This window comes from Phyllostomus hastatus, unplaced genomic scaffold (genome assembly GCF_019186645.2).
Source record: "Phyllostomus hastatus isolate PE091 unplaced genomic scaffold, TTU_PhHast_1.1 phas_scaffold_93, whole genome shotgun sequence".
In the NCBI taxonomy this organism is placed as follows: Eukaryota; Metazoa; Chordata; class Mammalia; order Chiroptera; family Phyllostomidae; genus Phyllostomus; species Phyllostomus hastatus.
The window spans coordinates 4987454-5001800 of NW_025334042.1; the positions used below are offsets into that span (position 1 = coordinate 4987454).

A 14347-nucleotide genomic window follows, 5' to 3' on the forward strand; every position below is an offset into this window, starting at 1 on the left:
GGGAAGCCAGCGCTCTGCCCGTCTCAAGACAATAGTCACCACGGTGATCCTCAGTGCTGTCAGGCATCTTTTTTCCAGAGGAGGGAACATAGAAAAAGAAAAATGAGGATTGAAAAGAAATTGGAAAATGCGAGGTTTACCTGATATGCAAGTTTATTAGGTCAGTGAATGTAATGTGTTCCCATTCATCACTGGGTTCCTATTATTCGGTTGTATAATTAGTATTGTTTCATACAGGAAGTGAAAAGGCAGAGCATGACGGCTGAGGCAGTCTGGTGGTTAGGAAAGTGCTGATCTTGTTCATCACTTTCTATTCTAAATAAAATAGCAATGTGACCACACTCAGGTAGTCAGCTTCCCTTGACCTTGTTTTCCTCAAACGAAGGAAACTGAACCATACCATCTCTGACTTTGTGGTATGGAATTTTCTGATTCCAGACACAGCTACACTTGAAATAATTACTATCAGATATCTATTCATTAAAATAATCTTATTCATATTATTAAGTTTATCATGTTGATAATATAGTCAATACATGTGCCCTCTCTGTGAAAGGCACTGAGCCAGGTGCTATAGGAGATAGAAAGATCAGTAAGATGGAATTCCTGCCTTCAAGGAATTTATAATGTAGTGAGAGCAGAAATATTAAAGGACAAAAGAGAGGTGGAGGTAAATAAACAGTGTGAAGGTTTAAAAGCTTTCTTGAAGGAGGTGTCTTTTTTGCTGGGCATTAAAAAAAGAGGGAAGGATTTAAAAATATGGAAATAGGGACAGAGATTTAAGGTGCAGACACAGAAACACACTAACTGTTTAGAGAAGAGCAAATAGTCCAGTTTCAAGCAGGGCTGGGGAGGGCTTGAAAAGAGGCAGTGGGAAAGGCAAGACCAGAGGACAGGATGAGACAGGGTTCTGGATGATTGCTAAGTGCTGGTCCAGGAAATGTGGTGGTGATATCCGTTTTGGAGAAGAATTTTAAGGGCGGAGTTCCTGATGACCCACTAATTTTACGCTGAACCTATTCTAGGTCATTATCTTTTTCTTTGGTTCCTAAATGTCCTTATTCATCTGGGTCCACTTCATACTTTGCACTTGCACCTGTGGATCCTAGAATTTCAGAATAGAACATATCAATGTTGTTATATCCAAGGCTTTTATTTTACAAATGAGGAAACTGAGGCATTTTTATGCCTTTAAGGACAATTCAACTGATCAGCGGCAGAATAAGAGGTAGGCCCTCTGCTTCCTGGCATGGGCCCTTTTAACTGTCCCTCCCATGGAAGTCATTCCTGAAAACACAAAATTAAGCCAGAAGGAAATAAGAGAAAGAGATCTAGACCAGGAGTTTAAAAATATGGAGTTTGGTTTCCTTGCACCAGATTTTTCTGTGATCCTGAATGACACATGGACTCTCTCTAAGCTTCAAGTTCCAAACTTCTACAGTAATACAGTAAGGTTCCTTATATTGGAGAGGTTGGGGATGATCAAATAGAAGCACATTTGTAAAAGTTCTTCTATACTTATAAATTACTGTACAAATATTGAAAAACACTTATCATCAAATAGACTCCTTTAAATTTCCAAAGGTACAGTACATTAGTAACACACGCCAACTCCTCACCTTCCCACTTAACACATGTTGACTGTGAGTTACGCTGCAGGGATACCTCATCATACTGCCATCAGCAGTCTGTTATTCCTAGAAGTACAACTTTTGACTTGAAGGTATCTTTTAGAGACAGAAATCATAGGTGATGTGGTTGATCTATATCATCTGGTCCATATTATAAGATCACACAAAGACCCAGGCATGAGATACAAGGAGAGGATGGAGGGTCAGAACCATTTTTCCTGGCCTGTTACTACTTCAGCATTATAACAGGACATGCCCAGATACTTTTGGGTTCAACAAATCCAGGCTTTTTTAAGAAAGAGAAAAGGAGTCTTTCATTCACTTTCAAAGGGTTTTAATTGATCATAGAAAAAGCTTTCCCTTATAAACCAAACCTGATCCTCTATCAGTAAACCTATAGTCTGAGAGTCTCAAGGTAGACAGAACTCAAGAGGTGGCCCCAGCCAGTCCTTAGCTTACCGCAGCAGTCCTCCGCTGCAGCCGCCCTGAGAGCTCGCTTTCCCCCTGCCTCTGCTTAAAGCCCTTCAGTAAGTTAAAGCCCTCCACCACCTTCACAGCTCCCAGTCTAGATGTTAGAGAGTGACGTTGTGTTCCTCAACGCCATCCACCTCTATGGCTTCAGCCTGCCGAGCTTAGCTCTATCTTCAAGGAGGGAAATAATTACACCTGTTTCCTCTTCTGCCTGGCAGCCTCCTGTAGATCAGAAATCAACTAACGTGTTCCACTAAGTCTTCTCTGTCATCGTGCTGGTCAGTCACTTTGAATGGTCTCTAATGTTTCTTAAAACATGTCCCCAGAACTTGAGTGCAGCCCTCCAGACTGGACCTGACTCCCCCAGAGAGCATGAGCTTTAGGGCCGATGATGGGTACAATAGGGTTTTCATCCAGGCTGAGGCTATAATTCTGTGTTTTTGGAGCTGCACCTTGCTTGCTTATTACCTTCAGGGTCAGTTTTCAAGAGTAGTGACTATGTATGCATCTTTTTGTAACTTCAGCAATTAGATATAAAGAAGGCATTAAATAAATGTTATAACAATGACAATGAAATTAAAATATTGTTAGATACAAGGCTCTTAGAAAATAACAAGCATCAAAAAGATGAGATATGTAATTTTATTTGTAATATAATGTTTAACGTAAAATTTTATTCATATATGTAATTATCTTTTAAAAATAGCAACAATAGCAATAATACTAATAATACTGATATATTGATATTTAACCCATTCGACTGCCCTAACAGACACCCTGGAATTACCACCCCCACAAATGAACTCTATCTTCCCAAACCCCTCATGTTCTCCTCCATGGTCTTCCTTGATGTTAGTAAATGGCACTTGCATTCTTCTAGCTGGTCCTCAGCCAGAGCATGTGACGTCGTCTTTGATTCCATCCTTTCATACTGCACATCCATCAGCAAATCTTTCAGCTCTTCCATTGAAATAGCCAATACTTCTCACTGCCAATTTGACTGGGTTCTGATCCAGGCCAGCATCTCCCACCTGGACTATTGCAATCCCCTACTGACAAGGTTCTCTTCTACCATTGCCCTTCTGTGTGGTCTATAAGCTACAGCAGCCAGAGTGATCTCAATAATACCCTCTATCTACTGGCTTTCTATGTCTCTCAGAACAAAAGCCAAAATCCTCACCAAGGCCTTTGGGGTCTTCTATGGTCTGGCCCCATGAAGATATCTGCTCTCACCCACTAATACTCCCTCATTCATATACTGTGCTTCAGCCATGCTGGCCTCCTTGGAGGAAAGCACGTTCCTGCCTCAGAGCCTCACACCTGTCTGGAATGCAGCCATGGCTCCCTCCCTCCCCTTCCTCAGATTGCTGTGCATATATCTTTTTATCAAGGAGACCTTTGTTGACCATGCTGAATAAAGCAGTCCCACATGCCCTATACCCATTGCTTTCCATCTTCCTTACTCTGTTTTTTTCCTTTCCATGGTCCATATCACCATTTGGTATAGCATATTTGTGTATTTATTATTTGACTTCTTTCATAAAAATGTAAGTACTGGGACGGTAGGAACTTGTTTTTTGTTCTCGTAGTATCTCCAGCTCCTGGAACAGGGACTGGCACACAGTAGGGCCTCCATAAATATTTGATGGAAGGAAGAAAGGAAGGAAGGGAAGGAGGGAGGGAGGGAGGGAGGGAGGGAGGGAGGGAGGGAGGGAGGGGAGGGACCCAGGTCTGTCTGATTCCATAATTCATATTCTGCTTTACATACATATTGGCAGGTACCCACCCCATTTCTGCTTGAGCACATTCTTCCATCAGCCCTGCTGTGGTCAGCCACTAATGTGTACTTACATAAATCCATTTTCTTTTCAGAATCAGTATTCGAGCTTTTACACAGTTGTTTGATGAGAACCAAAAGGAATTCACAAAGCCACTCTATTCAGACACATTTTTCTCTTTGCCTATCACCACTGAGTCAGGTAAGGCTAACCTTTCCATCTACCCACATATTCTGCCAACTGCCAAATCACGTACTGAGACCTCTAGTGCGGGGATCAGTTAACTTGGCAGATGGTGGGGGGCAACACTTATTTTTACTTGGAACTTAATCTTTATGTGATTATGGATTTGTGTGAACTGGAGGAATCACACGACTTCTGCAGGAGAATGGACTGAAGGCAGGTTAATCTAGAAAAAGGTAGAAGTTACCAGATTTTTTTAAAGATGAATTTTTTAATAGTGGGTGAAAAAACATTCAAATAAAGAGCTTGTACAGGTCAGAATATAAATAGATGCAAAAAGGCTTTTGAAAGTATACATGCATATACCAAGAAATGCATAAGAAAAACTAGAAGAAAAAATACCAACATATTAACAAATATCTCAAAATAGTGGGATTATAGGTGACCTTTTTCCTTTTGCTTATTATATGTTGTACATTATCAAAATGTTAACTTAAAAGGCTTTACATAAATTTATTAAAGGGACTTCTCTTGTGTGTCAGAGGGAAAACCTGAGTAATAACAGCAGCTAATATGGACTGGTCACCCTCTCTGTGGAGATGGTTTTAAGCATTGCACATAGACTAACTTATTCAGTCCTAATTACAATCTTTTGAGATGGACACTATTACCCCCACATTAAAGGTGAGGACCTGAAGCAGCAAGGGTTTAAGTAACTCAGATTTCTGTGCAGATATCCCCTTATCAGGGAGACTTACAGGGACCATGCTGAATAAAGCCAAGTAGAGCTGGGAAAGATAGGAGAGCTGGTATTCTGGCACTTTCTTCCTGAATCCTTAACCTCTGCACTGCACTGCCTTGGAATATTTCCATAGGCTGAGAACAGCAGCATGTTTCAGTGCATTTTCCCTTGTTACTTCACCTGTCCCAGACCTCCCCTGAAGCTGGAGTTTCACAGTACTTGGCCTCAGGAAGTTCTTCAGATCTCAGCCTCTCCCGCTGTGTGACAGGACTGACTCAGCCCCCAAACACTCCCATCTATTTGTGCCAAATATAAGGATACTCTCCCACTTTTCAAATCAAAAACAGATCAGAACACAGTTAAGGTGACTTTGGCATGTTTACTTATAATTTAACGTTAAGTGGAGGCTTTGTAAACACGATTCCTTCCTCTTTGAAATATTGTTATACAACAAAAATTATATATAATCCAGGAAAGAAAGATACTAAACATATATTTAAAAAAGAATATTGACCACAATTAAAAGAAAGATGATTATGCTGATTTGATGAGTCTTGAAAAGCAACATTGAACAAACAAATCCAAAGCTTAAAATTAAACTTCAGAAGTGGGCTAATCCACAGCCCGAAATGTACATGCTAAAACAATAAAACTTTTAAAAGAAAACACAGTACATCTTTGTGACCTTCAGTTAGGAAATAGTTACCTTGATATGACACCAAAATACAAGAAGTAAAAGGAAAAAAACAGATAAATGGGACTAAATCAAAATTTAAAACTTCTGTCCTTCAGAGGAGTCGATGCAGAAAGTGAAAAGATAACCCACAGAATAGAAGAGACTATTTGCCAATCATGTGTCTGATAAGGTTCCAGTATCCAGAATATGTAAAGAACTCTTAACGTTAGCTCAATAGTAAAAAGACAAATAATTAAAAATGTGAATAGACGTTTCTCCAAGGAAGAAAGAAGATATACAAATATCCAATAAGCACATGAAAAGACACTCAACATCATTATTCATTAGGGAAATGCAAATTAAAACCACAATAAGACACTACTTCACACCCAGTAGAATAACTATTGATATAATCCAAAAGACAACAATGAGTGTTAGCAGGAGCAAAAAGAAACTGGAGCCCTGGCTGGTGTAGCTCAGTGCATTGAGTGCCAGCCTGCGGGACCAAAAGGTTGCTGGTTCGATTCCCAGTCAGGGCACAGGCCTGGGTTGTGGGCCAGGTCCCCATTTGGGGATTCATGAGAGGCAACCATACATTGATGTTTCTCTCCCTTTCTTCCTCCCTCCTTTCCCCTCTCTCTAAAAGTAAATAAATAAAATATTTTTAAAAAGAAACTGGAAACTGCGTACATTGCTTGTGGGAATGAAAAATGGTATAGCTGCTTTGGAAAACAGTTTTCCAGTTTCTCAAAATGTGAAACCTAGAGTTACCATCTAACCCAGCAATTCTGCTCCTACGTATATACCCAAGAGAAATGGACACTTACACCTACACAAAAACTTGTAATCTCATGTTCATAGCAGCATAATTCATAATAACCAAAAAATAGAAATAACTCAAATATCCATTAATAGATGACTGGATTAAAAAATGTTATGTCCATACAATGGAATATTATCGAGCCATAAAAAGGAATGAAATACTGATCAATGCTACAGTGTGGCTGCACCTTGAGAACATGATGCCAAGTGAAAGAAGCCAATCACAGAAGAGCACATATTTATGATTTGGTTTAAGTAAAATGCCCAGAATAGGTGGATCTATGAAGACAGAAAGATTAGAGTTGCCAAGGGCTAGAAGGAGGGAAGAATAAAGAATGACAGCCAAGGGCAGGGGTTGCTTTGGAAGGGATGACGAAAATGTTATACAATTATGGTGATGTTTGCAAAACTCTGTGACCACACTAAAAATTATTGAATTACGCAGTTTAAACTGGTGAATTAAACTGGTGTATGTGAATTATATTTCAATAAAACTATTTTTAAAAATGGGCTACTCTTACCTGTTTATAAACTCCCAGTGGCAGTGTTATATCAGAAAACAAAAATAACATTTTGTTAAAATAACTCTCAGCAATTCACTGGATTTGCTAAAGTCCCAGATGCTCTATCTTGTTTTATACAAATGAAATAGCATTTTTATTTTGGTCACAAATTGCTGGCATTTATTCAAGGGTCCCAAGCTTTACATAGAAGCACAAACAAGTCCAAAATTCCTTTAAAAGCTGAACACCATTAACTTCAAACATATAATGGCCAACCTGCCCATTACAGGGTAGTGGCCAGCGTTTCATCCTCTCAGCTGTGCACTCCTATACTGTGGATAGTAAATGCCTCAGTGTGGGTATCATTCAAATTCCTCTTCATAATTATTTTCCCGGAGAGGTAGAGCTTCTAGCTCCCTCACTGCGTTAGCCCTGATGTGCCCACCTGGGTCTGTTGTTTCCCTCTGGATTATTGCAGAGCCTTTGTTCGGAGTTATTGAAGGTGTGAGTGCTGGTCTGTTCTTAATTGGCATGCTGGTGGCTGTTGTTGCCTTATTCATCTGCAGACAGAAAGTGAGGTGAGTACAAACCCACAACTTTTAAAGATGCAACTGAAAATGCCCTTTAGTCTGAACAGTGAGAAGGGAAAATAATTTAATTTCTCTCAGTTAAATCACCTTTGTGTCTCAAGAAAAACAAAAGTCAAACCCTAACCCCATGACTCATGTGTTTCAGCCTCTCTACACACCATTGATGAGTTTTGCCCCTTCCCAAATGACTGAGGGGCTGTGTGTAGCCTTATCTGAATGTGAAATAACACCTTTTGCACAGCAAAAAAAAAAAAAAATGTGTGTGGTTCTATCTCTTCATAAAGACAGAGATGTCTGCAAATAGTGTGCCCAAGCACTTGTCTGAAATATACTGAAAAGTGGGGTTGACATCACCATTTTATGGCTCATATCTGCTATGCTAATTTAAGGAGAGACCAAAAAGAACTAAAGCATGTGGTCCCAATGCCACACTGTCTTCTCTTAGGGAATTTCTTTTATTTGGCATGCTGTGATCTCTCTTGAAGTCATGTCTTGCAACTAAGGTTTACTGGGGTTTTTTTTAAGGAAAGTTTTATTGAGAGTGTGGGAAGTGATTGTGACCTGTAGCCAAAAACCAGAAGACATATCTCCAGCTATTGCAGAGATCCATTTCTGAGTGAGAAAAATCTGTTTCTTCTTTGTGTTCTTCCTCTCTTTCCCTCCCTCAAAGAGACGTTGGCTGGGTATAAATCTACATGAATACTGAAAAATCCATATATGCGCAAACATGCACAGCCTTTCCATATGTGGAAAAGTATATTAAGTCCAGTTTCATAATCAGCATATAAATCCTGTCCCTTATGTTACAGCCATGGTCGAGAAAGACCCTCTGCCCACCTGAGCATCCGCCGGGATCGACCATTAACCGTCCACTTGAACTTGGGCCAGAAAGGGTGAGCACCACATCTTCCTTCACGTGATTTACTGCAAAATGAGTTGATTGTATTATGTGAGGTTTACTAATGAGGTCTTTCTCCTTTTGGCTTCCTTTCACAGTAACCGGAAAACTTCTTGGTAAGAGAGAAAACTCATTAATTACTATATTATCTGCTTTTAAAATACAGCTCTAACTGGTTATGGGATTTTCCCTTCAGTAATTTTCTTTTCCTTCTGTTGTATTTTAACTATAGCCCAATAAAAGTAAATCAGTTTGAAGGGCACTTCATGAAGCTGCAAGCTGACTCCAACTACCTTCTGTCCAAGGAGTACGAGGTACAGCTCAGACGCAGTGATGCTTTAGCACCCTGGTCCTCAGCAGAGTTTCCAGCCCGGCCTGTACTGTGGAATCACGGGCTAACTGGGGTCAAGAGTTCGGATGACACTTAGGATCTCAGCCGAGTGCTCTTTTGTATGAGTCCCTTCCCTACACAACATACCACCTAGTCTCACAGCCCATTTCCTCTCTGAGTTAGCACAGCAAAGTGCTGCCTGGATAAGATGGTAAGAGAGAATTAACAAAGTGAAAATGCAAACCACACGCTGTCAGTTACTTAACCTATGGCCATTTGCTTGACTGGGAAACAACAGGCTTTGGTGAAAAGTGCTCAGGCTTCGGATTCTATTCCCATCTTTGCTACCCATGTGACCCTGGGCAAGTTAGTTGTCTTGTCTGAGCCTTATCTGTAAAATGGAGATGAAAATACCCACTGTGAGGCCACTGTGGGAATCAGAGCTAACACACGCACAATACTAAGCATGCCTTAAACAGTAGCTAGTGTACATATATTCTCATACTATTATCTGTCTCAAGGATTGTGTGATTTGTTGCCTTCTATTTCATATTCTCTACTTCGAAACTTATTTTTTATCTAATAGGACTTAAAAGACGTGGGTCGAAACCAACCGTGTGACATTGCACTCCTGCCGGAGAATAGAGGAAAAAATCGATACAACAATATATTGCCCTGTGAGTTTTGTGTTGAAATTTGTAATACTCTCTTCCTCTAGCCATTTCTTTTCTTCCCAGAATGAAGTGGGCTAAGGAAATACAGCCTAGCTGGGTTTGGAAGATCTGAATACCTTGAGAAAGGAATGACTTGTATTTTATTGCACTTCCCTGCGGATGGGCATGGCCAGCTTAAATCCTGGTCCTGAGTGGCTTCTTATGCTGTTGACGTTTCACTGTGTGGTGCTACTGCTTCTCCTTGGAGGCCTCAGAGCAGTAAAAGGTTAACAGCAAAGTCCAACTGAAGTGTACTTAACAAAGTCTCCTGTTAGTTATTTAATTATTATTAAATAATTATTATACATTTTCATTATCCTTACCCTGTCAGGTGAGGCAATAGAAGGTAGTTTTTCTGAATCACATTCATTCCAGCAGTGAGAGGGAGCTGACCACTCCTTGGGTAGATGTAGTGTTACAAATAGTGTACAAAGGAAAGCACAGAGGGGCCTTCAAAATGCACGTGGCTGTTTGTGTGTTTATGAACCATCTATGCAACCTGGGGCAAGTTAGTTATCCTGTCTGAGCCTCGTCTGCAAAATGGAGATGAGGATTCACCCTTGGTGGCCCTTGTGGGGATGAGAGCTAATGCATGTCAGAAACCAACCATTCTATAGACCGTAGAGAGATCACCCCAAAACTCAGTGACAAATCTGTCTCAATGAACTTCCTTCCAGATGATGCCTCTCGAGTGAAGCTGTCCAATGTGGACGATGACCCGTGCTCCGACTACATCAATGCTAGCTACATCCCTGTAAGTGTGCCACTGGGCTGTAGCGCCCGGATAAGGCTCTGATGAGTGACCACACTGGACATACCTCTCCTCCTACCTGCTATTACTGTTCTCAGGTCTGGAAACATAGAGGTTTTAGAAGACAAGACCATGTCTCAGTACCATAAAACATGGGGTGTCCAATTGGATCACTGCTAAGACCCATTTTCACAATGGCTATAGTTGCAAGAGACTATAGTTAGCCCGGATGCCTTTTCACAGGTTGTTTTCTTGCTGCAGCCCTTAGCCAAGGTCAGCGCTCCCTAAATAACTTGGACCTCCCCTGATAAGTCTGCCTGGTTCAAAGTTATTTGTATTTTTGAAAACCATAGACACAGCTCTAAGGTTGTGTCAAACCTCTGGGCTCAGATTCTGGCGAACATCTTGCTGGCTTCCTATGGCATGCTACAGTGGGGAAAGCTTTAACGTCAGACAGGTCCAGGATTCATTCCCACCTGGCTGGGCTCTGTGACCTTGGCCAAGTTATGTCACCTCTTGGGGCCTTCATTTTCTTTTCTAAACAATGAGGATGAATAATATTTATCTCCAATAATCATTCTGTCACTCAGTAAACACTTGTGAAGTGCTACCTGTAAGGCAAATGCTGAGCTATGTACAGGGATAGGGTAAGACAGAATCTGACCACCAAGGAACTCTCAGCAGAGTTGGGGCATTAGGTACTGATAAGGCGACACCATGAGAAACACATATCCACATCATCTGGGGGTCTCATTAAAATGCAGCTGCTGATACAGCAGGGCTTGTGTGGGACCTGGGATCCTGCACTTCTAACAAGTCCTTAGGGGAGCCCCATGCTGCTGACCCAAGGACCACTCTGTATAGCAAGAGGTTAGAGGCTGCCACAGGAGGGGAACATCCCCCAGCAGACAGAAAGATAACGGAAAGCTCAGCAGAGCAGGCAACACACTGAGACTTAGAGGATAAATAAGGAACAGCAGATGAGAGGCAGTGTTTGGGTGGGCAGGGCGTGGGTGTGGCAGAGGTGACATCATGCAGAGGCCCTGGGGAGAGGAAAGGAGAGAAAGAGCTTTGACTAGGATCTGCAAGGAATTCTGTTTTGCTGGAGTACAGAATGAGTGGGTGAAAATGCCCCAGCTCACAGAGTCGTGGTTAAAATTAAGTAAAATCTGGGAAAGCCCTGGTCCCTAGCATGTTAAATGGTAGATGCTCGATGAACAGCAGTTGCCTCTCTCCTTGTTTCCATTGCATGACATCTCTTCCCAACATTCTAATGTCGATTATCCAAAATGACTACAAGCTTCTGTGTTAACGAGGGAAAGAGCCTGATCAAGTGAGTCCCTCAGACTCATGCACACACACTTGCACGCATGCACACACACACACACACACTTGCAGAGGGATGTTTTCTAGATTATCGCCTGAGTCCTCCATTGCCTTTTTGAATAGACCCAGCCTAATAAAAGGGAATTTAGCTCTTAACAATAGTTCCATGTTCTGGCCTTTGTCCTTCCTGCTCCCCAGCCTTGATACTTGTGTTAGTGTCTTTCTTTCAAGTCAGGGGCCTGGCAAAGACCTACATATCATCTAATCTGCAGCGCTCTTTGTTTATAGTTCTGAAGAGCCCTATTGTTTCTGACTCCCCATATTGTAAATTCATCGCAGGGCAACAACTTCAGAAGAGAATACATTGCTACTCAGGGACCTCTTCCTGGCACTAAGGATGACTTCTGGAAAATGGCGTGGGAACAGAATGTTCACAACATTGTCATGGTGACCCAGTGTGTGGAGAAGGGCCGAGTGAGTAAACAGTCTTCCTGACTTCCGAACTTTGCTTTCCGCCACCTGGAGGGTGGCAGGAATTCTTCCCCGCCATTAAAAGTTAGCCCCTGCAAAAGCTAAGTAAGGATTGCGTGAGAACACTGTTAGTGAATGAAGCTGCTCAGTTACAAAAGGCCCAGTTTGGATTCTGGGTCTGGAGGTTCCAAGGTGTTTCCATTTGAGGACTAGGATTATAGAAGTTCCCGAGAGCAGGAAGATGAACTGGCCACTGGTCAGCTCCGTCCTGCAGTGCATGGTGAGAGGAGATGCCTTGCCAGAGTCACTGGCTCTGCCCCAACTTTTAGGAAAGAAGGAGACGTGAAGTTCAGGCTGTGTCTGCAGACACAAAGTAAAGTAGTTAATTGGGCAAATCAAGCAAACCTCTTGCAATGCACTTATAAACTCTATTTTATATGGTTACTTGAGGATTAAGAGTTTTCATGTAAAGTACCCAGTACCTGTGGTCAATAATATATATTCATAATCCTTTTTCTCCTGTCTTTCTACATGTAATTTTAAGTTTAGCTAAATGTTCTCACTTTTCAAATATTATTTGGCACATGACACTTGGTCCAGGTTAGGACAGTAATATCAGAATATAAACAAAACAGAGCCTGAAAGACAGTACCCTCCTCTGCCCAGCAAGATCTCTCTTTAAAAAACAAAACAAACAAACAAAAAAACATGGTAAAAGATGTTTTATCTGCTGGTGGAACTGAAATGCTAAGGAAATTTTTAAAAACTCAACCATGAGATACTGCCCGAGGATAAATGCACCCAGAGGTCGGGGTTTTGCTCCTCAGCGGAGTGTCTCCCTGCACGTGCAGCAACAGCTCAGGCCCGGTGCTGGCTGTGAGCAGGCTAACACGAAGCAGATGGCCAAATTGCTTCAGCAGCAGATCCTGAATGCCAACTCAGGAAGACCTTTCGAGGAGGGAAAGTTCAGGTTCATAGAAGAGTCACATTTCCGGACTCACATTTTTTCTGTTTTCCTCTAGGTAAAATGTGACCATTACTGGCCAGCGGACCAGGAGTCCCTGTACTATGGGGACCTCATCCTGCAGGTGCTCTCAGAGTCCGTGCTGCCTGAGTGGACCATCCGGGAGTTTAGGATATGCAGCGTACGTTAGTTTGTCTGATGTCATTTAATAAGGCAGCTTGGAAAGGAGAAGGTCAGCGGGGAATCCCATTTTTGCTGGCTCTTCCTGTCCTCTCAGCCCACAGGCATTCCTGCATGGGCCCGACTGTCAAACTTGATGGTTTGCCTTGGGTTGTTCTTACTCCCCTCTCTGCTCTTACAGGAGGAACAGCTCGACACACACAGACTCATTCGCCACTTTCACTACACGGTGTGGCCAGACCATGGAGTCCCAGAGACCACCCAGTCCCTGATCCAGTTTGTGAGAACTGTCAGGGACTACATCAACAGGACACCTGGTGCTGGGCCCACCGTGGTGCACTGCAGGTACTTGGCTGCTGGGAGCCAATAAAATGACAACCTCGAGTCTGGAAAAAGGGTGGGGAACCTGGGGGTGGATGGCTTGTCTGGGCCACAGGGTGTTGTTACCTTCACTTCTCCCTTCTCCCCAGCCACATTCCTTTTCACTGACTTCTCCTTTTCTGCTTTCTTTTATATCCTCCTCTCTCTCACCCTAATGATACAGCCTTCTATCTCCTTCTTGCTTTTTCCCACTGTACAAAATGCAAAGTCCTTATTTGACTTCCAGGTCCCCCTTTTTACCCCCATCCAAGTTCCCAGAAACCCTCTCCCACTCTAGCCAGGATGGAGACTGTGCACACTTATTTTTGCCTCTCACCATTCTGACTCCTTAGAATGGCCTTATCTCTCTCCTACATCTATAAAAACCCTAACTCTCCTTCCAGATTCCTTCTTGAGCCCTCCCTCTAGGCAGACTAGTGCTGGCCATCTGTAGCACCCAATTTAACTCTTAAATTTATGTTCTCTCTTGAATTTTCTTGGCCTCAGACTGTGTATCCATAAAACCAACCTAACAAGCAATCCATACCCCACTCTTTCTCTCGGGGGAGCCTGGTGGTTAGCTAATTAATGTTTGCAGCAACACTTTGATAGCCCTAACTAAATGGCACTAATAAATATGGAGCAGGGAACAGCTAGAGTAAGAAATGTCAAATGCACTCATTTTCTCCCAATCAGCCCAGCACCCTAGGAGCTCTGCTTTTATATGTCACTGGAACCCTGATGCTTTTAATAGGAATGTGAGGTACTTAGGAGCTTCCTGCTTTCTGAAGAATGGTAGGCATTTTTACCCAGGACCACAGAGAACCATTTTTCTTTTTCTTCTAAGTATGTGCAGCAAAAATCCCCAGGTTAAACAGACACGTTGGGGAGCAACTTGCCCATCCCTAGTGAAGTTGAAGGTGTTCACATCCGATGATTCACGGTGATGCTTCTACA

At 42.2% G+C, this 14347-nt stretch overlaps 1 protein-coding gene across 2 annotated transcripts in view; it reads left to right on the forward strand.

Moving 5' to 3' along the window:
* Positions 1-14347, forward strand: part of PTPRB (protein tyrosine phosphatase receptor type B) — a 107311-nt gene that overhangs the window by 76303 nt on the left and 16661 nt on the right. For both annotated transcript variants that reach the window (XM_045830030.1, XM_045830031.1), the window contains 10 exons: positions 3975-4081; positions 7285-7384; positions 8206-8289; positions 8393-8410; positions 8527-8608; positions 9212-9302; positions 10016-10092; positions 11755-11889; positions 12909-13031; positions 13212-13375. In XM_045830030.1, the coding sequence (XP_045685986.1) occupies positions 3975-4081; positions 7285-7384; positions 8206-8289; positions 8393-8410; positions 8527-8608; positions 9212-9302; positions 10016-10092; positions 11755-11889; positions 12909-13031; positions 13212-13375 (981 nt within the window). The remainder of the gene's footprint in view (positions 1-3974; positions 4082-7284; positions 7385-8205; positions 8290-8392; positions 8411-8526; positions 8609-9211; positions 9303-10015; positions 10093-11754; positions 11890-12908; positions 13032-13211; positions 13376-14347) is intronic.